The sequence below is a fragment of the Chiloscyllium plagiosum genome, chromosome 23, assembly GCF_004010195.1.
Source record: "Chiloscyllium plagiosum isolate BGI_BamShark_2017 chromosome 23, ASM401019v2, whole genome shotgun sequence".
Lineage (NCBI taxonomy): Eukaryota > Metazoa > Chordata > Chondrichthyes > Orectolobiformes > Hemiscylliidae > Chiloscyllium > Chiloscyllium plagiosum.
In genome coordinates, this window is record NC_057732.1 from 57,021,761 (window position 1) to 57,046,288 (window position 24,528).

The 24,528-nt window shown below is 41.1% G+C and overlaps 1 protein-coding gene across 1 annotated transcript in view; it reads left to right on the forward strand.

Moving 5' to 3' along the window:
- The window catches only part of pcloa (piccolo presynaptic cytomatrix protein a), a 568,528-nt gene that overhangs the window by 444,626 nt on the left and 99,374 nt on the right, over positions 1-24,528 (forward strand). Inside the window, exons 18-19 of the mRNA XM_043713231.1 lie at positions 4,152-4,245; positions 16,309-16,380. Of these exons, the coding sequence (XP_043569166.1) occupies positions 4,152-4,245; positions 16,309-16,380 (166 nt within the window). The remainder of the gene's footprint in view (positions 1-4,151; positions 4,246-16,308; positions 16,381-24,528) is intronic.

Sequence of the window (24,528 nt, forward strand, 5' to 3'; positions counted from 1 at the left end):
GATGAGGAGCAACTTCTTCACCCAGAGATTGGTGGCTGTGTGGAATGCTCTGCCCCAGAGGGCAGTGGAGGCCCAGTCTCTGGATTCATTTAAGAAAGAGTTGGATAGAGCTCTCAAAGATAGTGGAATCAAGGGTTATGGAGATAAGGCAGGAAGAGGATACTGATTAGGAATGATCAGCCATGATCATATTGAATGGCTGTGTAGGCTCTAAGGGCTGAATGGCCTACTCCTGCACCTATTGTCTATTGTCTATTAAATGGAAGAGCCTTGGGAATCGTTGATGAGCAGAGAGATCTGGGAGTTCAGGTCCATTGTACCCTGAAGGTTGTTGCACAGGTGGATAGAGTGATCAAGAAGGCATATAGTATGCTTGCCTTCATCGGATGGGGTATTGAGTATAAGAGCTGGCAGGTCTTTAACATAATTTGTACATGACACTGGTTTGGCCACATTTAGAATACTGTGTACAGTTCTGGACACCACATTACCAAAAGGATGTGGACACTTTGGAGAGGGTGCAGAGAAGGTTTGCAAGGATGTTGCCTGGTATGGAAGGTGCTAGCTATGAAGAGAGGTTGAGTAGGTTAGGTTTGTCTTCATTAAAAAAAAGGAGATTGAGGGGGGACCTGATTGAGGTTTACAAAATCATGAAGGGTATAGACAGGGTGGATAGAGACCAGCTTTTTCCCAGGTGATGGATTCAATAACGAGAAGTCACGCTTTCAAAGTGAGAGGTGGAAAGCTTAAGGGGGATACACATGGCAAGCACTTCTCACAGAACCTGGTGGGCATTTGGAATGAGTTGCCAGCAGAGGTGGTAGAGGCAGGCATAATAGATTCATTTAAGATGTGTCTGGGCAGATGCATGAGTAGATGGGGAGCAGAGGGATACAGATGCTTACGAACTGGGCGACAGGATTTAGACAGTAGATTTGGATCAGCTCAGGCTTGGAGGGCTAAAGGGCCTGTTTCTGGGCTGTAAATTTTCTTTGTTCGTTAGTTGCATTGGAAGCCATTTAGAGAAGATTTATTCAACTCTGAGATGAAGTGGTGCTGTTATGGGAAAATATTGGACAGGTTGGATATATACCCATGGGAGTTTAGAAGAATGAGACACAATCTAATTGAAATATATAAGATTCTGAGGGGGCATCACTAGTTAACTGCTGAGAGGAGGTTTTCCCTCATGGGGAAATCTAGCATCAAGAGGACATAGCTTCAAAATAGGGGTTCTCACTTAAGACAGAGTTTAATGGAAATTTACTCTCTTAGAAAGTTGTCAGTCTTTGAAATTCCCTTCCCTAAAAAAGCAGCAGAAACTGGATCTTCAAATGTATTCAAGGCTGAGCTGGACAATGAAGTCAAGGATTATTGGGAACAAACACAAGCGTGAAGCTAAGGTCACAGGCAGATTAGCCATAATATTATTGAATGGCAGAGAGGCTCAATGAGCCAAATGTCCTACTGCTCCCATTTTTATAATTTCTGATCACTATCACGTTGTCAGCTCACTCGTTCCCTGTGTTACAATTGCCTCCCACAGTTAAAATTCAAATCTGTGCCAAACGTCATATATTTTCATTTTTTTTTTCTTTTTTAAAATTTTTTTTTGTGAGGTCCCTGTTTATCCTTTTTTTTCTGCCAATCTCCTGTTTATTTCTTTTTTAACCCCCACACTACCACCTAAGTGCGGTAGTGCTTATTTTTTCCCCAGCACCCATGGTGTGTGTGTGCAGGTGTGAGACACAGTGAAAGTTACAAAGTGCACGAATCTTTATTCAAATTCCACCACCAGGAAGACAGGAAAACACCCGGGTGGCCAGTGACAAACACTGCCCTTCACATCAAAGGGCAGTGCTGTGTGATCAAAACAGTGAAGGGGAGGGTAGGGACTAAATCAAAATAGAATTGGACGGAGAAATGATGCACTCCACTCCCTGAACAACTCCAGGGTGTTGGTCGACGCCGCGTGCTCCTTCTCCAAGGACACCCGGGCTCCAACGTAACCGCGGAAGAGGGGCAGGCAGTCGGCCCTAAAGACCCCCTCCACGGCCCGCTGCCTGGACCTGTTAATGGCCAGTTTGGCCAGGCCCAGGAGCAGAACCACGAGGAGATCTTCAGACCTGCCCTCCTTCCTCCGTACCGGGTGCCCAAAGATCAGGAGCGTGGGACTGAAGTGCAGCCAAAAACAGAGGAGAAGGTTTTTCAGAAAATCAAAAAGGGAGTGCAAACGCCCACACCCAATATATACATGGTCCACGGACTCCACAGCGCCACAGAACAAGCAGTTGGGCTGGGAGTCCGTGAACCACTGCAATCTGCGGTTGCAGGGGACTGCTGCGTGCAGCACCCTCCACCCCAGATCCCCGAGAGAAAGGGGGAGGACTCCCGCGTAGAGAGCCCTCCACTGGGGATCCCCACCGCCCGGTGGCAAATGGGCACACCAAGGCGTGTCCGGACGGTGGATGAGGGTCATGTATTTTCACGGTGTAACGAGGTCGTTGATTCTTTGGGCAGGGACAGAAGGTAATGTAATTATATCAATTTAATTTTACATGTGTTTAAATTTATTTCTTGTAAATATGAAATTAAATTCTACTAAATAGTTTGGCAGAACATGAATGCCCAAAGTATTAATTACTGAGTTTGGAAATAAATGCAGGCCAAGAACATGAATATCAATATTAGCAATTTTCTTTCAGCAGATATATATTTAAACAGAAACATTTTTTTCGTGAGGGTAAGAATTTATTTGGTACTAACATTTGGAGCTCTCTGCATTCTCAGTTTTTAACAGAATTGCTTAATAAAAACTGAAGTAACCCAGGTTAAAATACATGTTTGAAGATAATTATTGATTAATTTAAAAAAAGAGCTGTCTTTTTTAGATTCATTTCAAAGGAAGATTGAGAATGTATTGCTACTTATGGATGGATGTTTGAAGTGTAGGCTGTTAGCAGAGATTCTAATTCATTTCAAAACACATAGGTGATACCAGATGTCTGGTTGCATTTGGACAGTTAAGCAAAATTTATGCCTTTACTTCAGTTCATATTTTTGCAAAAGATACAAGAGACTAAAACAAGATTTCATGAGATAGTCATTACCACGCATTCTTTTCCCATCCATTCTGAAATATTGACATACAAGGCCTTCATTTATAGAATGAGAGAGGAAGGAGTTTTCTTCCTTTCCCCGATTTTTTCCAAATTTTACCAAGTCATGTGCTAAATGATTCATTCAGGCAGCCTATAATTTCATAATTTCACTTCTGGGAATAACCTTGTCTGTGACAATCAGACATATGTCCTATTGCCCAAAATGGACAGTGTTCGGATGGCAGTGTATGATACTGATTAGTGGACACAGTATGTCTGCACTGGTGTTTTTATTCAAGTTAGTAACATAATAACAAATAGGAATGTTCTCTGTAAATATTCTTATTCCTTTAGTTGAAAGTAAAACAACAGTGTTTAACAACAGGAAATTGACAAGTCTATGAACAAGCTTTTGACAGAAATTATTTTAATACACCCTATTCAATCAATTTGATATAATATTAAATTCTACCGTTATGGTGGAAATTCAGCAGTTATAATAATATGTGTTGCTCAAGATAAGTGTCGATTTTCCATGTAGTTTTGAATACACATTGTTCACTAGCAGCAATAAATGCACCCGAATGTTACAGTGAGCTTCAAAATTTCACATACAAGTGCCTAATACACTTTCATATTTACTATTAGAAAACATATCCTGATGCCATTCGAAAACTTAAGCAATGACAATGGTAATAAGCCCTCGTCTGTTAGCTACATTAGTCTCATCCACTGCAGCAGTTCAAGAAGGCAATTCACCACTGTCTTATCAAGGGCAACAAAGGTGGGCAAGAAATGCTGGTCCGGCCAGCGATGCAACATCCTGCTAGTGAATGAATAAAAATATTGAAAGACATTTGTTCTATAAGTAAAAAAAAGGTCAATTTTGAATTCAATTCAGTTGACAAGAATGAAACTGTTCTCAAGACCCTTAAAAAAACTGAAATTGCAGAGCAGTTTACCATATTTCTATAATTGCTATTGTCCTGATAGTAAATAACCAGTTCATAACTTCTGATTCATTTAATAATGTGTTATATTTTATAACAGTGTAGAGAACAAACGCAGAACTAAGCACGTGCAGAAAAGCATCAATCCTGAATGGAATCAAACAGTGATTTACAAAAGCATCTCGATGGAGCAGGTAATTCTGTGATTTAGCATCACAACTGATAAACAAAACATTCCTTTCAACAAATAATGCTCGTCGAGATTTGGTGCAGACTCGATGGGTCAAATAGCCTGCTTCTACGCCGTCATGATTCAATGAGTCTATGAAATAAGGTGAAGTAGGACAATAATCCACATTTTTGGAAAAGGACTGCTCCATGAGGAGTGACTGAATAGACTACAGTGCTGGCAAGGCCAGTTTTTTATTACCCCATCCCTGATTGCCCAGAGGGAAGTAAGGGTCAACCATGTTGCTATAGGTCATCTGTAGGGCAGACCAGGTAAAGATAGCGCATTTCCTTCCTCAAAGACATGAATGCAACAGATAGCCAATTGTTACGTGGGAATCCTCCTCTATCAACATCCTGCAGGTTTGCTATTGATGAGAAACTAGGTCAGAAGTCACATGACACCAGGTTATAGTCCAACAGATTTATTTCAAATCATCTGACAAAGGAACGGCACTCCAAAAGCTTGTTATTTGAAAAAACAACCTGTTGGACTATAACCTGATGTTGTGTGACTTCTGACCTTGTCTACCCCCCTGTCCAACAACATCACATGCACATTATGAGAAATTGAACTGCTCTCACCATATAAACACAGTGGCTATAAGAGCAGGTCAGACAGTGAACTCTGCAGTAACTTGCCTCCTGACTCCCCAAAGACTGTCCATGAATTAGAACATACAAGTTAGGAGTGTGATGGAATATACCCCAATTGCCTGGATGGGTGCAGATCCAATAACACTCAAGAGGCTTTACACCATCCAGGACAAAGTAGCTACCTGATTGGGACTACATCCACAAGCATCCACTCCCTCTATCACCAATGCTCAGTAGCAGCAGTGTGTACTATCTACAAGGTGCACTACAGAAATTCAATAGGATCCTGAGACAGCACCTTTCAATCATGGTCACAACCATCCAGAAGGACAAGGGTAGCAGATTCATGGAGCACCACCAACTGCAAGGACCCCTTCAATCCACGCACCATCCTGATGTGGAAATACATTGCAGTTCCTTCACTATCTCTGGGTCAAAATCCTGGAATTCCCTCCTTAATGTCATTGTGGGTCTACCTACAGCACATAGACTGTAGTGGTTCAAGGCGGCAACTCACTCCCACCTTCCCAAGAACATCTAGGGGCGGGCAATAAATGCTGACCCAGCCAGCAACACCTACAACCCATAAGAGAATAAAAACAAAAGCACTTGACATACCATCTCCCCATTTCCTGCCCCTTACCTTAAACCTCAAACTGATAGCTACTCAAGAAACAATCAGACTATTGTTTCAGGCTGATGGTCTTCATTATTCACAACTGGCCAAAATGCCATAAACCAATCAGGTATTTGTTGCTGACCAAATCTTGGTACCAGCCCATCTGCAAACAGCCTCCTCTATTTTTGAACTGAGCAACAATGTACACACCATTTATAATAAATTTTAGTGAATTAATTTAAAAATCTGCAGCAAATCGCTCGACAATCTTTGGTTCTAAAACCATCCTTCTCTTCATTCAGTCCACAATCAAAGATACAGAAAAAAAAACTCATAGAGTCGTGGAGTGATAGAGTCATTAAGTCACATAGCCTCAGCTACTCTCCCAGACAGTGTATTGCAGATTGCCACCACCCACCGGGTGAAAAATCCTTTCTTCACATCCCCATTGAACCTCCTGCCCTGTTAGTCATTAGACTACAGACCTGACCAGTCCAATGATAACTTCCTTCCTCACTATCCATTACAAAACCAATTATTTTATCAGCTGCAATTTTGTTATCACACCCTCTGCATTTAATGATAGAGTCATAGAATGCACAGGTCAGGAAAATATATTTCATCCCATCGTATCTATGCCAGTCAAAAACAACAACCAGCTATTCAAATCCTATTTTCCAGTATTCGACCTTGTATGCCTTGGCATTGAAGTGTACATCTAAATACGTTATTTAAAAGTTATGAGGATTTCTGTCTCTACCATGCCAACATTTCCAGGTTCTTACCATACCCTGGGTGAATTTTCTTTCCCTCACATCTCTTCTAAATTTTCAGCTCCTCACCTTAAATCCATGCCTCAGGTCATTGATCTCTCCAGCAAAGGGAGAAGTTCCAACTTGTATACTCTGTCTATGCCCCTCATAATGTTCTACATCCCAATTATGTCACCCTCAGTCTACTCTACTCCAGGCAATATGATCTCAGTAGGTCCAATCTCTCTACAAAATTAAATCTTTCCAGCCCGACCAAAATGGCCACATACCATATAATTTATTTCATAAGTTCATACATTTTGGGAGCAGAATTAGGGCATTCAGCCCATCGAGTCTGCTCTGCCATTCGATAATGGCTGATATGCTCCTCTCTCCCATTTTCTTGCCTTCTCTCAATAACCCTTCAACCCATTACCAATTAAAAATCTGTCTAACTCCCCCTTAAATTTACCCACTGTCGCAGCATCCACCAGACTTCGGGATAGCGAATTCCACAGATTCACAACCCTCTGGAAGAAGAAGTTTCTACTCAACTCTGTTTTAAATTTTCTTCTCCTTATATAATCTCTTGTCCAAGAATGCCCCACAAGAGGAAGCATCTGTTCCACGTCTACTTTATCCATACCTTTTATCATCTTGAATACCTCAATTTGATCTCCCCATAATCTTCTAAAGTGCAGAGAGTATGGGCCTAAACTGTTCAATCTCTCTTCATACGACAAACCTGTTCATCTCTGGGATCAGGCAAAAGTGCGAACTGCACATGCTGGAGATTAGAATCAAGAGTGTGGTGCTGGAAAAGCACAACAGGTCAGGCAGCATCTGAGGAGCAAGACAGTTGACATTTCGGACAAAAGCTCTTTAGCCATACATTAAACTATATTATCATCCTATTTCTGGCCTCACTAGCAGGTGGCACAAGGAGTATTCCTGAGGTTATACCCCAGAGGTCGTGCTTTCCAACTTTCTACCTGACTTCCTAAATTCCATCTGAAGGACCTCAGTTCTATTTCTGCCTAAGTTGGAGACAAAAACAGTAATTGCTGGTAAAGCTCAGTAGGTCTTGCAGCATCTGTGGAGTGAAATCAGCGTTATCATTTTGGGTAAAGTGACCCTTGCTCTACTTATATCATTTGCACCAAAATGGATCACATCTTCTGGCTGCTCATGCTCCCCTTTGGAATATCCTGTGCTCACTCAAAGACACCCTTGACCCTGACATCAAGGAGGCAACATACCATTCTTGAGTCTCGCTTGTGGTGGGTGAATTTAATTTCCCCAATATACATTGGGACTCCCTTAAGTATCAGGGTCTTAGATGGAGCCGAATGTGTTAAGTACATCCTGGAGAGTTTCTTAAAATAATATAGATAGTCCAGCTAGGGAAGGGGCAATACTAGACCCGATATTGGGGAATGAGCCTGGCCAAGCGATCCAAGTTTCAGTTAGGAGCAATGATTATAATTCTATAAGTTTTAAGAAAGTGATTAGAATTCTGTAAGTTTTAGAAAGCTGTGGAAAAGGAGAAGACTGGTCCACAGGTGAAAATATGAAATCTGAGGAAAGGCCAATTACACCAGTTTAGGAAACAGAAATCAAACAAGGCCCTTGAGGAGTAAAAAGGAATCTGAAAAGAACTTCATAAAAGAAATTTGGAGGGCGAGAAGTTGGTCTAAAGAGAATCCTAAGACATTTTATACGTATGTTAGGACCAAGAGGTGAATCAAGGAAAGAATAGGTCCTCTCAAGGTCAAAGGAGTGAACTTATCTAACCAGTTTGAGCTATTGGGAGAGGTTAAATAGGCTGGGGCATTTTGTCCCTGAAGCATTAGAGACTGAGGGGCACCTTTTGGAGGTTTATAAATCATGAGGGACATGGATAGGGTGAATAGCCAAAGGTCTTTTCCCAGGTTAGTCCAAAACTAGATGGCATAGGTTTAATGTGAGAGGGAAAAGGTTTATGAGGAAGCTATGGGGCAAACCTTTCATGCAGAAGATGGTACATATTTGGAATGAGCTGCCAGAGGAAGTTGTGGAGGCAGGTACACTTTTAAAAGGCATCACGATGGGTACGTGAATAGAAAGGGTGTAGAGGGATCAGTTCAGGATATCCAGTCAGCATGGACGAGTTGGACCAAAGAGCCTGTTTCCATGCTGTATAACTCTATAACACGATGACTGTAACTGGATGAGGTCCTTAACGAGTACTTTGCACAGGTATTCACCAAGGAGCAAGACATGGATGATGATAAGTTTACAGAGGTGTTTGTGATATTCTAAGGCATGTTGATATTAAGAAGGAGGAGGTGTTTGGTGTCTTACTGAACAATAAGGCAAATCAGTCCCCAGGGCCTAATGGGATCTATTAAAGGACATTGAAGAAGGCAAGGAAGGAGATTGCTGGGGTCTACAAGTTACAGAATCTGCTCACATTTGGAAAAGAATGGACTTAATAGGGATTTATGCAGGAAGGTCTTGTCTCACAAACTTGATTGAGTTATTTTAAGGAAGTAACAAAGGTGATTGATAAGTGGAGGACATGCGATGTTGTCTACATTGACTTTATTTAAGCAATTGTCAAGGTCTGTCATGGTCGTCTCATCCAAAAGATCAAATGGAATCCGTAGTGAGTTGGCAAGTTGGATCCAAAAGACAGAAATGGGAAATTGTGTGTGGACTCTGTGGAGATCAGAGAGATGCTAAACAAATATTTCCCATCAGTTTTCACTCAGGAAAAGGAGAGTATTGTAGAGGAAAAGAATGAGATATGAGATATTAGACTAGAAAGGATCAAGGTTAGTAAGGAAGAGGTGTTATCAATTCTAGAAGGAGTGAAAGTAGACAAGTCCCCTGGGCCAGATGAGATTTATCCGAGGGTTCTCTGGGAAGCTAGGAAGAAGATAGCAGAGCCTTTGGCTTTAATCTTTGAGTCGTCATTGTCTACAGGTTTACCACGTCAGGACGGGAGGATTGCAAATGTTGTGCCTTGTTCAAGAAGGGCAGTAGAAATCACCTAAGTAATTATAGACCAGTAAGCCTTCCATCTGTTATAGGAAACATTTTGGAAAGGATTATAAGAGGCAGGATTTATAATCATCTAGAAAGCAACAATTTGATTGCAGATAGTCAACATGGTTTTGTCAAGGGCAGGTCATGTCTCACAAACCTCAATGAGTTTTTTGAGAAGGTGACCAAACATATGGGTGAGGGTAGGGCAGTTGACATGGTGTACATGGACTTCAGTAAAGCCTTTGATAAGGTTCCACATGGTAGGCTGTTGGAGAAAATGCAGATACATGGGATTGAGGGTGATTTAGCAGCTTGGATTAGAAATTGGCTTTCTGTAAGAAGGGAGCGAATGGTGGTTGATGGAAAATATTTAGCCTGGAGTCCGGTTACTATTGGTGTACCACAAGGATCTGTTTTGGGACCACTGCTGTTTGTCATCTTTGTAAATGACTTAGACGCAGGCATAGGTGGATGGGTTAGTAAATGTGCAGATGATACTAAACTCGGTGGAGTGGTGGACAGTGTGGAAGAATGTTGCAGTTTACAGGGAGACTTGGATTAACTGCAGAATTGGGCTGAGAGGTGGCAAATGGAGTTTAATGCAGATAAATGTGAGGAGATTCACTTTGGGAAGTATAACAGGAAGGCAGAGTACTGGGTCAGTGTGGAAAGATTCTTGGTAGTGTGGATGTGCAGAGGGATCTTGGAGTCCACGTACATAGATCCCTGAAAGTTGCCACCCAAGTTGATAGTGCTGTTAAGAAGGCATATGGTGTGTTTTGTTTTATTGGTGGAGGGATTGAGTTCCAGAGTCATAATGTCATGCTGCAACTATACGAAATGCTAGTGTGGCCACACTTGGAATATTGTGTACAGTTCCGGTCGCCCCATTACAGGAAGGATATGGAAGTATTGGAAAGATGCAGAGGAGATTTACCAGGATGTTGCCTGGTCTGGAGGGAAGGTCTTATGAGGAAAGGCTGAGAGACTTGGATCTGTTCTCATTGGAAAGAAGAAGGCTAAGAGGGAATTTGATAGGGTAGACAGTGGAAGTCTTTTTCCTAGGTGATGATGTTAGCTTGTATGAGGGGGCATAGCTACACATTGAGGGTTGATAGATTTAAGACAAATGTCAGAGGCAGATTCTTTACTCAGAGAGTGGCAAGGGCGTGGAATGCCCTGCCTGCCAATGTAGTTAACTCAGCCACATTAGGGAGATTTAAACAATCCTTGGATAAGCACATGGATGATGATGGGATAGTGCAGGCGGATGGGCTTAGGTTAGTTCATAAGTCGGTGCAACATTGAGTTGTAAAATTGGCTTGGCTAAAGAAGATAGAGAGTAGTTGTGGAGGGGTGTTTTTCTGACAGAAGTTCTCTGATTACTGTGTTCTACAAGGATCAGTACTGAAACCTCTGTTGTTTGTAATATATATAACTGATTTGGATAAAATGTCAGTGATCTGATGAGTAAGTTTGAAGATGACATGAAAATTTGTGACATTATGGCTAGTGAGAAAGGATATCAAAGGATACAGCATGATATAGATCAGCTGGAAAGTTGGAAGAATGGCAGATGGAATTTAGTATAGACAAGTCTGAGATGAAGCATTTTAGGAGGTCAGATGCAAGAGGAAGGTATACTGTGTGTGGCTGGACCCTGAGCAGCGTTGATGTACAGAGGGATCTTGGAGTGCAGGTCCATAGCTCCCTGACAATGGCAGCACAAGCGGATACAATGGTAAAAAAGGTGCACAGCATGCTTGCCTTCATTGGTCGAGACAAAACAAAAGCTGCAGATGCTGGAATCCAAAGTAGACAGGCCGGAGACTGGAAGAACACAGCAAGCCAGGCAGCATCAGGAGGTGGAGAAGTTGACGTTTCTGGTGTAACCCTTATTCAGGACTTATTGGTTAAGTATAAAGGTTGGCCAGTCATGTTGCAGCTGTACAAGGCTTTGTTCAAGCCAAATTTGGAGTATTATGTGCAGTTCTTGTCACCACACTATAGGAAGGATGTGGTGACTTTGGAAAGAAATTTACCATGTTTCCAATGGTTTATATTGCCTGGATTGGAGTGTATTAGCCTTGGAGATCAGAGAAAATTTTATTCTTATTACTAAAGCTTTGGAGCCTGAGAGCAGCCTGATAGAAGTGTATATAATTATGAGATACATGGATAAAGTGAATAGTCAGAGTCTCTTTCCCAGGGTGGAAATACCAAATAATGCAGATATAGTTTTAAGGTGAAAGGAACAAAGTTTAAAGGAGATTTATGAGGAAAGATTTTTATACAAAGGGTGGTCGATGCCTGGAACATGCTGTCAGGGGACGTCATAGAGACATAGAGTCATATAGCATGTAAACAGATCCTTGCCAAACATAATCCAAACCTAAACTAGTCCCACCTACCTACTCCTGGTCAATATCCCTCCAAACCTTTCCTATTCATGTACTTATCTAAATGTTGTAACTATGCCTGCATCCACCACTTCCTTAGGAAGTTCATTCTACATATAAACCATCCTCTGCGTAAAATAATTTGGCCCTCATATCTTTTTTAAATCTCTCTCTTCTCACCTTGAAAATATGCCCTCTAGTCTTGAAATCTCCCATCGTAGGGAAAAGGCATCTACCATTAATCCTATTTGTATCCCTCTATAAGGTCACCTCTCAACCTCCAACGCTCCAATGAAAGAAATCCCAGCCTATCCAACTTTTCTTTATAACTCAATCTTTCCATACCCACAACAACTTGGTAAATCTTTTCTGAACCCTCTCTAGCTTAATAATATCATTCTTATACCTGGGCAACCAGAACTGAAAACAGTATTCCAGAAGATATGATAGCAAAGTTTAAGGGCCATTTAGGCAGACACATGAACAGGCAGAGAATAAAGGAATCTATATGGACCACGTACAGGCAGATGGAATTAGTTTAGAATAGCATCATTATCGACACAGACAAGGTGGGTTGAAGGGCCTGTTCCTCTAATGTTCTATGAACCAACAAGAGGGAAAAACATACTTGACCTCACCCTTACCAATCTGCCTGCTGTAGATGCATCTGTCCATGACAGTATCAGTAAGAGTGACCACCGCACAGTCCTTGTGGAGACAAAGTCCCACCTTTATATTAAGAATACTCTCCATCATGTTGTGTGGAACTATCACCAACCTAAATAGTACAGACTTCAAACAAATGTAGCAACTCAAGTCTGAGCATTCAAGAGGTGCTGTGTGCCATCAATAGCAGCAGAATTGTACTCCAGCACAATCTGCAATCTTATAGTCTGGCATATTCCCCATTTGATCATTACCATCAAGCCACCTTGATTCAACCTTGATTCCATTGGAGAATGCAGGAGGGCATGCCAGGAACAGCACCAGGCACAACTAAGAATGAGGTATCAGCCTGGTGAAACTACCAAATAGGACTACTTGCATGCCAAACAGTATTAGCAGCAAACTGATCCCACAACAAATGGACCAGATCTAAGCTCTGAAGCCCTGCCAGATCCAGTCATGAATGGTTGTGGATAACTAATTCAGAGGAGGAGGAGGCTTCATAAATCTTCAAACCTCAATGATGGGAGTGCCCAACACATCAATTCACAAAATAAGGCTGAAGTATTCATAGCAATCTTTATTCTTCTCCATAAGTAACTTAAAACTTACAGAATAATGGTCACTGTTCCTGAAATGCTCCCTCAATGAAACTTAAATCACTTGGCTGCAGACATTTCTGCACACATCCAAGTCCCTGGCACTAAGGGAGTCCCAGTCTTTGTAGATTATTGTAGGGGAAGTTGAGATCACCCACCACAACAATCCTTTTATTTTTACATTTTCCCAAAATTTGTCCAGCTACCTGTTCTTTTATCACTTGCTAGCTGTTGGGAGGCATGTCATACAATCCCATCAAAGTAATTGCATCCTTCCTATTCCTGAGCTCCACCCAAATAGCCTCGCTGGATAATCGCTCCAAGGTGTTCTTCCACAGTACAGCTGTGATATTCTCCCTAATCGCAACCATTCTCCTGCCACACTATATCTTTTGCATCCCTCTCTATCTCACCTGAAACATTTAAATCCATAAAAATTAAGCTGCTAGTCTTGTCCCTCTCTCAACCTGTAAGAGCTACATCATCATAGTTTTATATATTAATCCAAGTTCTAAGTTCATCTGCTTTACCTGTCATTCTCTTCGTATGAAAAAAATACACCTCAGACTGTCAGTTCTGCCGTGTTCAGTGACCTCTCCTTGTCTGTTCTTCCTCTTCGTCTTATTGGTCTTAGTCTCTGACTCTGCCTGTATCATCTTATTGGCCTTAGTCTCTGACTCCGCCTGTATCATCTTGCTTGTTAATCTACCGCTGTGGTTCCCACCCCACTGCCACACAGGTTTACTCTGGCCAAATTATATCTGATCTAATTAAAGTCAACCTTCTTCCAGTTGAAAGCTTCAATTTCAGACCCATCCTTGTTCTTTTCCACAACAATCTTGAATCGAATAGTTATGACTATTGTCTGCAAATTGCTCCTTCACTAATCCTTCGACCACTTGCTGGTTTCATTACCTAAAATTAACTCCAAGATAAACGCTTGTCTTGTAGGACCTTTTACACACTGACTTGAAAAGCTCTTGTGGATGCATTTTAAGAAATCTGATCCCTCCAAACCTTTTATACTATGACTACCCCAGTTAACCTTGGGGAAGTTGAAATCCCCATCTACCACTGCCCTGTTAGTTTTACACTTCTCTGAAATTTGCCTAAAAATCCACCCTTCTAATCTCTCCAACTGTTTGGGAGTTCGTGGCTTCCTGCTTTCTGTTTCCTTCTTTCTTGAATAGAAGCATTATATTTGCAGCTCTCCTGCACAGAATTGTTTTCTTTTCTTTCAATTTATAGACTATTTCCTTAAATGTCTCCTACTGCTTTCCTAGGTCCACAGTTCCCCAGAAAGTAGCAACACAACTGGATAATGTAGTCAAGAAGGCATATGGCATGCTTGCCTTCATTGGTCAAGGAATTTATGATTCTGTTTTAGTTTTTAGATTAATATGATTATTGGCGGCATGGTGGCTCAGTGGTTAGCATTGCTGCCTCACTGTGCCAGGGACCCAGGTTCTGTCTGTGTGGAGTTTGCACACTCTCGCCGCGTCTGCATGGGTTTCCTCCTGGTTATCTGGTTTCCTCCCACATTCCAAAAAATGTGCAGGTCAAGTGAATTGGCCATGCTAAATTGCCCTTAGTGTTAGGTGCTTTAGTAAATATAGGGTAGGGGAATGGGTCTGGGTGGGTTACTGTTCGGAAGGTTGGTGTGGACTTGTTGGGCCGAAAGGCCTGTTTCCATACTGTAGGGAATTTAATCTAATGATTTTTGTTCCATGTCTGTGAAAAGTAAAACTGTGATTGAAATTAATCATCTTAGCATTTGCAAATTCCTTAAGTAAACTGGCTGGTAATCAGACCAGTGTTTATGCTGGAACTGTGCATATTTTACTTTGTCTGCAGCATGCTTGTTCTGTGCAGCTCTGGAATCCACATTTAGGAGGGATATGATTGCACTGGAGATGGTGCAGATAATATTTACCAGGATGTTGCCTGGGCTAGAGAGTTTTAGTTTGAAGTGAGATTGGACAGCCTGGGAATGTTTTGTGTGGGACAGAGGACACTGAGGGGTAACATGATTGACACTCAAGAAGCTTGACATCATCCAATACAAAGTGGCCCACTTGATTGGCATTACATCCACAAACATCCACTCCTTCCACAGATGCTCAATAGCAGCAGTGTGTCTATCTACAAGATGCACTGCAGAAATTCACCAGAGACAGCACCTTCCAAACCCATGACCACTTTTACCTCGAAGTATAAGGAGGGCAGATACATGGGAACATCATCATCTGTGAGTTCCCCTCCAAGCCATTCACTATCCTAACTTGGAAATATATCACCATTCCTTCACTGTTGCTGGGTCAAAATCATGGAATTCCCTCCCTTATGGCATTGTGAGTCAGCCTACAGCACATGGACTTGCAGCGGTTCAAGAGGGCAGCTCACCACCACCTTTTCAAGGGCAACTTGGGATGGGCAGTAAAATTCTGACCAGCTAGCAATGTTCACATCCCACAAGTGAATACAATAAAAACTTGCATGTTAGTTTTCTACAATTCATGCACAAGGACAACAAGATCCCTCTGCACTGAAGCATTTTGAAGTTTCTCTCCACTTAGATAATAAGTTGCCTTTCTATTCTTCTGACCAAAATGGATAACCTCACACTTAAACTCCATCTGCCAAATTTTGACCTATTCACCTTACCTATACAAAGCCATTTGTAGATTTCTGATTTCTTCATTGCAGCTCACTTTCCCATGTGTTAAGTGTCATCTGCAAATTTGACTATAGTACCATCAAACCCAGCATCAATGTCATTAATATAGGTAGTTAGGGCCTGAGGACTGAACCCTGAAGCACCCCACTTATAAAGTCTTGGGAACTAGAAAAATACCCATTTATCGCAACTCTCTGTTTTCTGCTTGATAACCAATCCTCAGTCCAAAATAATAAGTTATTCCTAACTCCATGTGATCTTACCTTATGTATTATCCTTTTGTGCAGCACCTTATAAAATGCCTTCTGGAAATCAAGATATGCTATATTACCAGCATCTTCATTATCCATTTTGTTTGTTACACCTTCAAAGAACTCAAGCAAATTAGTCAAGCAGGAAGGAGCAGTACTCCAAAAGCTTGTGATTTCAAATAAATCTATTGGACCATAACCTGGTGTCATGTGACTTCTGACTTCCTCCATAGATAAGTAGCTATTTTGGACACTCTATCAGATCCACAATGTTTTCTCTACTTCACTGATTATGAAGATTAAGTTTGTTATTGGACATCAAACGGTTCTTGCCTGAGTGAGCTGAGAGAGGGTAAACCTGTGACAATTGCGGAAATGATTGTAACTGTGGCATGGTTTTAATAAAATCCCAGTTAATGATACTTTGTTTTAACTATAGCTCAAAAAGAAGACCCTGGAAGTCACCATCTGGGATTACGATCGATTGTCCTCCAATGACTTCCTTGGTGAAGTGAGTAACAAAGACATAGATTAAATCAGTGCATATCAATTATTGAGATCAAATCAAAGTAACGATTTTCTTATTTTAAGTTTTCAATATTATTGAACTGTTCTTGCTGATAAATGTTTTTATTATCTGTCATTTTGGAAATATGCACTATTTTGATCACATCTTGAATAGTATATTGATTATTAGATACATTTCCTGAGAGATGACACGAAGATTGGTGGAGTAGCAGAAAGCATAAGGGACTGTCGAAGAGTACAGGAGGATATAGATAGACTGGAGAGTTGGGCGGAAAAGTGCAAATGGATTTCAATCCAGACAAATTTGAGGTGATGCATTTAGGCAAAACGAATTCCAGAGTGAATTATACAGTGAATGGAAGAGCCTTGGGAAAGGTTGATGAGCAGAGAGATCTGGGAGTGCAGGTCCATTGTACCTTGAAGGTTGCTGCACAGGTGGATAGAGTGGTCAAAAAGGCATATAGTATGCTTGCCCTCTTTGGACGGGGTATTGAGTATAAAAGCTAGCAAGTTATATTAAAATTGTACAAGACATTGGTTCGTCCGCATTTAGAATACTGTGTACAGTTCTGGACGCCACATTACCAAAAGGATGTGGACGCTTTGGAGAGGATGCAGAGAGGGTTTACGAGGATGTTGCCTGGTATGGAAGGTGCTAGCTATGAAGAGAGGTGAGTAGGTTAGGTTTGTTTTCATTAGAAAAAAAGGAGATTGAGGGTGGACCTGATTGAGGTTTACAAAATCATGAAGGGTATAGACAGGGTGGATAGAAACAAGCTTTTTCCCAGGGTGAAGGATTCAATAGCGAGAAGTCACGCTTTCAAGGTGAGAGGTGGAAAGTTTAAGGGGGATACACGTGACAAGTACTTCACACAGAGGGTGGTGGGCGTTTGGAACGCGTTTTCAGCAGAGGTGGTAGAGGTAGGCAGAGGTGGACAGATGCATGAGTGGGTGGGGAGCAGAGGGATAGGAATTGACCGACAGGTTTAGACAGTACATTTGGATCGGCTCAGGCTTGGAGGACTGAAGGGCCTGCTCCTGGGCTGTAAATTTTCTTTGTTCTCTTTGTTCTTAAAATGTTACTAAAGGTAAAGGAGCATAGAAACATGATCTGTGGAAACAAATCTTTAAACGTGGAAGAAAAACTAATGCATTTTACAAAATAAAGCAGATAATGTCCTATACTTTATCAATAAGGGCTTTAAGGATATATGTTTGTTCGCTGAGGCGGAAGGTTCATTTTGTCACCATACTAGGTAACATCATCAGTGAGCCTCCGGTGAAACACTGGTGGTATGGTCTGCCTTTAATTTATGTGTTCCTTGGGTTGATAATGTCATTTCCTGTGGTGATGTCATTTCCTGTTCTTTTTCTCAGGGGGTGGAAAATAGGATCCAAGTCAATGTGTTTGTTGATAGAGTTCAGGTTGGAGTGCCATGCTTCTAGGAATTCTCACACATGTTTTTGTTTGGCTTGTCCTAGGATGGATCTGTTGTCCTAGTCGAAGTGGTGTCCTTCCTCATATGTATGTAAAGATACGAGTGAGAGTAGGGTGTGTTTTTTTGTTGATGTTCATGTATCCTGGTGGCTAGTTTTCTGCCACTTTGTCCAATGTATTGTTTGTTACAGCTCTTGCAAAGTATTTGTAAATGACATTAGTTTTGCTTGTTATCAAATCTTCTCAAAACTGGCTAAGGGCTTTAAGAATAGTAGCAAAAAAACTAATTCTACAGGCATACAAATTGAACATAGAACATTACAGCACAGTATAGTCCCTTCAACCCTTGATGTTGTGTTGACTTGTGAAACCCATCTGAAGCTCATCTAACTTACACTATTCCATTATGATCCATATGTTTATATAATGACGATTTAAATGCCCTTAAAGTTAGCAAGTCTACTACTGTTGCAGGGAGGGAATTCCACACCCTTACTACTCTCTGAGTGTAGAACCAACCTCTGACATCTGTCCTATATCTATCACCCCTCAATTTAAAGCTATGTCCCTCATGCTAGCCATCACCATTCGAGGAAAAAGGCTCTCACTGTCCACCTTTTCTAATCCTCTGATCACCTTGTATGTCGTGGAGTCTTGATCATTGAGACATACAGCACAGAAACAGACACTTTGGTCCAACTTGTCCATACCGAACAGATATTCTAACCTAATCTAGTCCCATTGCCAGCACTTGGTTATACCCCTCTAAACCCGTCCTATTCGTATACCTAGCCAGATGCCTTTTAAATGCTGCAATTGTACCAGCCTCCACCACTTCCTCTGGCAGCTCATTCCATATACGCACCACCTTCTGCGTGAAAAAGTTGCTCCTTAGGTCTCTTTTGTACCTTTTCTCTCTCACCCTAAACCTATGTCCTCTAGTTTTGGACTCACCCACCCCAGGAAAAGGACTTTGTCTATTTATCCTATCCATGCCCCTCATAATTTTATAAACCTCTATAAGGTCACCCCTCAATCTCTGATACTCCAGGGAAAACAGCCCCTGCCTATTCAACCTCTCCCTGTAACTCAAATCCTCCAACCCTGGCAACATCTTTGTAAATCTTTTCTGAACCCTTTCAAGTTTCACAACATCCTTCCAGATAGGAAGAAGACTAGAATTGAATGCAATATTCCAAAAGTGGCCTAACTAAGTCCTGTACAGCCGCAACATGACCTCCCATCTCCTGTATTCAATATTCTGACCAATAAAGGAAAGCATACCAAACATCTTCTTCACTATCCTATCTACCTGCGACTCTACTTTCAAGGAGCTATGAACCCGTACTCTAAGGTATCTTTGTTCAGCAACACTCCCTAGGACCTTACTGCTAAGATTTGCTTTCCCAAAATGCAACACCTTGCATTTATTTCAATTAAACTCCATTTGCCACTCCTCAGCCCATTGGTCCATCTGATGAAGATCCCGTTGTAATCTGAGGTAACCTTCTTCGCTATCCACTATACCTCCAATTTTGATGTCATCTGCAAACTTACTAACTATACCTGCTGTGTTCACATCCAAATCATTTATATAACATCATAAATAACTATTTAAATAAGCAACTTGTGAGGAGTGCACTGACTGTACTGCAAGCATCAGAAAGCTTGTCATAGAGGAAGCATCTTTACTAATGGCTTACTTTAGTGCTCTAAAGATTATTAGGACACTTAGCAAATAAATATCCCATCATTGCTGTTCCATTATGTCTGTTTGGAAAATTAGCCTCAGAGTTCATAATCATAAAAGCCATCATCTTTTGACCAAGGAAGCATTTAATTTACAATCACCGACAGAAAAAGTCTCCTACATTGCTTCTAAAAGACAGAAAACGACATGAGTAGGAATCTTAAATTATTTAAACTGAAGCAACAGAAGCAGAAACAAATGATAGAACTTAATAAAACACAGCAGGAAAAAGAAATAATGTATGGAGGAGGGTGTGATTTATTTTGGGCAACCAAAAATGTCTTGCTCAGTGTTATGACCATAATTGGGTATTTTGCCCAAATTAATGCAGTTTTCACTTAAAGAAAATATGTATCTGTGTATTTTTTTTTGTTCAAATTCAGGATGTGGACTTTGCTGGTTCGGCCATAATTTTTCCCCATCCCTAATTGTCCCTTGAGAACCTGCCTTCTTGAACCACTATAGTCCATATGCTGTAGGTCGAGGCACAATGTTGTTAGGGAGGGAATTCCAGGATTTTGACTCACAAATAGTGAAGGAAGAGTGATATATTTCCATGTTAGGATGGTGAGTGGCTTGGAAGGGAACTTGTTCCTGGTGGTGTTCCCATGTCTCTTCTGCCCTTTTTCTTCTAAGTGAAGTGATCATTGGTCTGGAAGGTACTCTCTAAGGAGTCTTGGTGATCTTGTAGATGAAACACATTGCTACTACTGAGCATTGGTGGTAGAGGGCATGGATGCTTGTGGATGCGGTGTTAATCAAAGCTCCTTGGGTCTTGTTGGAGCTGCACTCAACCTATTCCATCACACTCCTGACTTGTGTCTTATCATTTGCCAATAGTGTAAAGGGTTACGGTAATAATATGAGTAAAAGACATTGGAATGTTTGATCAGCCATAATATGAATGGTGGAACAGGCTTGATGTGCTGAATGACCTAATTGTATTCCTATTTTTTTCATTTTTCATGTTTCTAAAGAGAAATCAAGTTAGGTGAGTGAGAAAATTCATGGCACATGCCATAAAATGTGAGTAAATGTAAAGTTTTTTCCTTTCAGTAGGAAAAACCAAAATGCAGAATACTATTTAAATGGTGATAAATTGGGAAATGAATGATAACTTCATTGAAATGTACAAAATTCTTAAAGGTCTAAAAAAGAAATATGCAGAAAAGATATTATTCCTGCCTAGGTTGTCAACGATTATGGAACACAATCACAGAGTAACAGGGAAGCTATTTAGGATTGAGAGGAGGAGGAGTATTTCCACTCAGAAGGTAATAGCTGTTTGGAATCTACCCCAGAAAGCTGTGAAGTGCTAATCATCAAATAGATTTCTTCACCCTTCTTACATAATTAGCCATGAGAATAGTACGGAAGAATGACGTTAAGATGAATAAACCACAGTCCATAATGACATAGTATGCATAAGGCGATGAATGGCTTATTCCTGTGCCTATGTTACTATATTCCTGCAAAATAACCATTTAACATTTGTAATATAATTCACGAGGATATCAGTCCAGTTCAAAAAATAATTATGAGGAATCCTGTCTTTCAGCTTTCACCATTTTCTCATCTGCCCAAATTCCAGCACCCTAAAACTCTGCCCAGACCTACCATGTACCTTCTATGCTGCCTACTCCCAGAAGACTGTAAACTATGAGAGGACTAGTTGGCCATTCAGTCCATCATATCTGCTCTGTCATTCAAAGAGATCATGTCTACTTTGATAATCCTCAACTTCACTGTCTTGCATTGTCCCCATAACTATTGCCAACAATTTATCTTGGGCCATCCACGTCGATGATACAGTCAAGAAAGCACACCAATATTTCTACTTCCTCAGAAGGCTAAGGAAATTCATCATGTCCACAAAGACTCTTAGAAATTTTTATAGATGCACTGCAAAAAGTATCCTATCTGGATGCATTGCAGCTTGGTATAGCAACTGCTCTGCCAATACCACAAGAAATTACAGAGAGTCATGAACACAGCCCAGTCCATCACGAAAACCAACCTTCCATCCATTGACTCCACCTACTCTTCCAACTACCCCAGGAAAGCAGCCAACATAATCAAAGATCCCTCCCACCCCAGTTATATTGTCTTTCACCCCTTCTATTGGGCAGAAGATGCAAAGGTTTGAAAATACATGCCAACAGATTCAAGAACAGCATTTTCTCCACTATTATCAGACTTATGAATGGACCTCTCATTTATTAGAAATTATGTTTCTCTGAAACAAGTAATTGCAGAATGCTTCCGAGAACATCTCCAGGATACCCGCACCAACCAATTCCACACCCCGTGGCCGAACACTTCAACTCCCCCTCCCACTCTGGCAAAGACATGCAGATTCTGTGCCTCCTCCATCACCACATCCTAACTATCTGACGGCTGGAGAAAGAACGCCTCATCTTCTGCCATGGGACCCTCCAACCACACGTGATCAATGTGGACTTCACTAGTTTCTTCATTTCCCCTCTACCCACATTAACCCAGTTCCAACCTTTCAACTTGGCACTACCCTCATGACTTGTCCTACCTGTCCATCTTCCTTCCCACCGATCCACTTTACCCTCCTCTCTGACCTGTCACCAATACCCCCACCTCCATCTAGCTACCGCATTCTCAACTACCTTTCCCCCAGCCCCTTCTCCCCCCCCGACCACACACATTTGTTCCTCTACTCCTGGGCTCAAAGCTTCGATCTTGATGAAAAGCTCTCACCTGAATCGTCGATTCTCCTGCTCCTTAGAAGGATATGGGCCAGGTGCAGGGAAATGGGGTTAGCATGAATGCACATTTTGGTCAACATGGATCAGTCTGGGCCGAAGGGCCTGTCTCTTTGCTGTAAGACTCTATGACACTGTGACCATATGAATACTGAGGTCTGTACGACCAAATGACTAAATGTATGTAACACCTGCTGTCTTCTCCTAAAATATTCCATCATCTATAACTACTTTGAAACTTTTTTGAAAAGAAGTCATTTCTTTATTTCATTTGATGCTCATTTTATAATTTGAAGATCAACCTTAAAAGCATGTATAAAATTTCCAAAACAAGATACATTTGTTGGGAATCTGAAATAAACCTATAAAATGCTGGAAATTCTCAGCATTCATTTCTAGATAATAAGAAGTTAACGGGAAGCAATTTACAGGCCCCTAAAAGGCAGAAACTAAGATAGGGGTTTCATAGGAATGGAAATAGGTCATTCAGCCCATCAAGGTTGCCTCACCATTCAATTCTATCACAGCCGATTCAATGCTTCAATGCCTTCTATCCACTGCATCCTCATACACCGTCATTAATCAGTTAGTTTACCCATGATGGTGGAGAACCTTGTTGAAACAATAATTAGTATCAAAATTAACAGGACAAATGTGGATTAATTAAGGAAAGTCCACTGGATTTATTAAAATTAACTTGCTTAAGTTGTTAAATGGGATAACAGGGTGGATGTTGATAACACTGTTGATGCAATGGACATGAATTTCCAAAAGGATTTGATAAAATGCCACATCACAGAATTATAAAGAAGTTATTGCTCCTGCAATTAAAGATGACAGTAGCAACATGGATGTGAAGTTGGCTGAGTGGCAATAAACAGAAAGAAGTTGAAAAGATGCAAATAAGCTGGTGAAACAGATGGACAAGTGGATATAAAATTTAATGCTGTAAAGTGTGTTCACGTCATATAGCAGACTTGTGGGAAAAATTATAAGTCATGGTATTAAAGAGACAGTGACAACATAGATACAAAATAGGCTGAGAAACAGGAAACCAACAGTAATGGTTAACAAGTATTTTTTGGGTGAGACAAATACTTCCTAGCTGTTGGAATTGGAACTCTTGCTTTTCCTCATATATACAACTGATGTAAATTGTGGTCCACAGGGGACAATTACAAAGTTTGTGGGTGATACAAACTTGGACAAATTGTAAACTGAGGATGACGGTGTGGAACTTCAAAAATGACATTGACAAATTGGTAGAGTAGGCGGATAGGGGACAAATTAAATTTTAGATTAGATTAGATTACTTACAGTGTGGAAACAGGCCCTTCGGCTTAACAAGTCCACACCGACCCTCCAAACAGCAACCCACCCAGACCCATTCTCCTATATTTACCCCTTCACCTAACACTACGGGTAATTTAGCATGGCCAATTCACCTGACCTGCATATCTTTGGACTGTAGGAGGAAACCGGAGCACCCGGAGGAAACCCACGCAGACACGGGGAGAATATGCAAACTCCACATAGACAGTTACCTGAGGCAGGAATTGAACCCAGGTGTTCTGGCGCTGTGCCACCATGCCACCCGAGTTCAGTGCGAAGTGTGAGGTGATTTGTTTTATCAGAAAGAATATGGAAAGGCAGTATTAAGGTGGGAGTGTATGTACATAAATAAAGTTGTCAGGTTAGACAGAGATGGCTTTTAATGAAGCTTACATTACTAGAGAAATAGAGTACAAGAGCAGTGAGGTTATCTCGAGCTGATATAAGACACTGGTTAAACCTCAGCTAGAGTATTATGTACTTTTCTGGTCACCACATTATAGGTAATTTCTGATCAATGTGTTTGGAGATGTAATAGCACACCTCTGGAGCAGGTGGGAGTTAAATCCAGGCTTCACATTATAGAAATGTCAGGAATGCATTTGAGAGAACACAAAAGTGGTTTGTAAAAATCGAATCAAGGATGAGAACTTCAGTTATGGGGAAAGATTGGAGAAGTTGGGATTGCTTTCCTTGGAAAGGAAAGTGACGGCAGGAGATTGGTCGAAGTTTTCAAAGTCAAAGGTCATTGCCTAACAGGTTTATTTAAAATTACAATCTATCAGAGTACTGCTTCTTCACCATAGAACGTAGAACACAGAACATTACAGTGCAGTACAGGCCCTCCAAACCTCGATGTGGCACTGACCTGTGTAA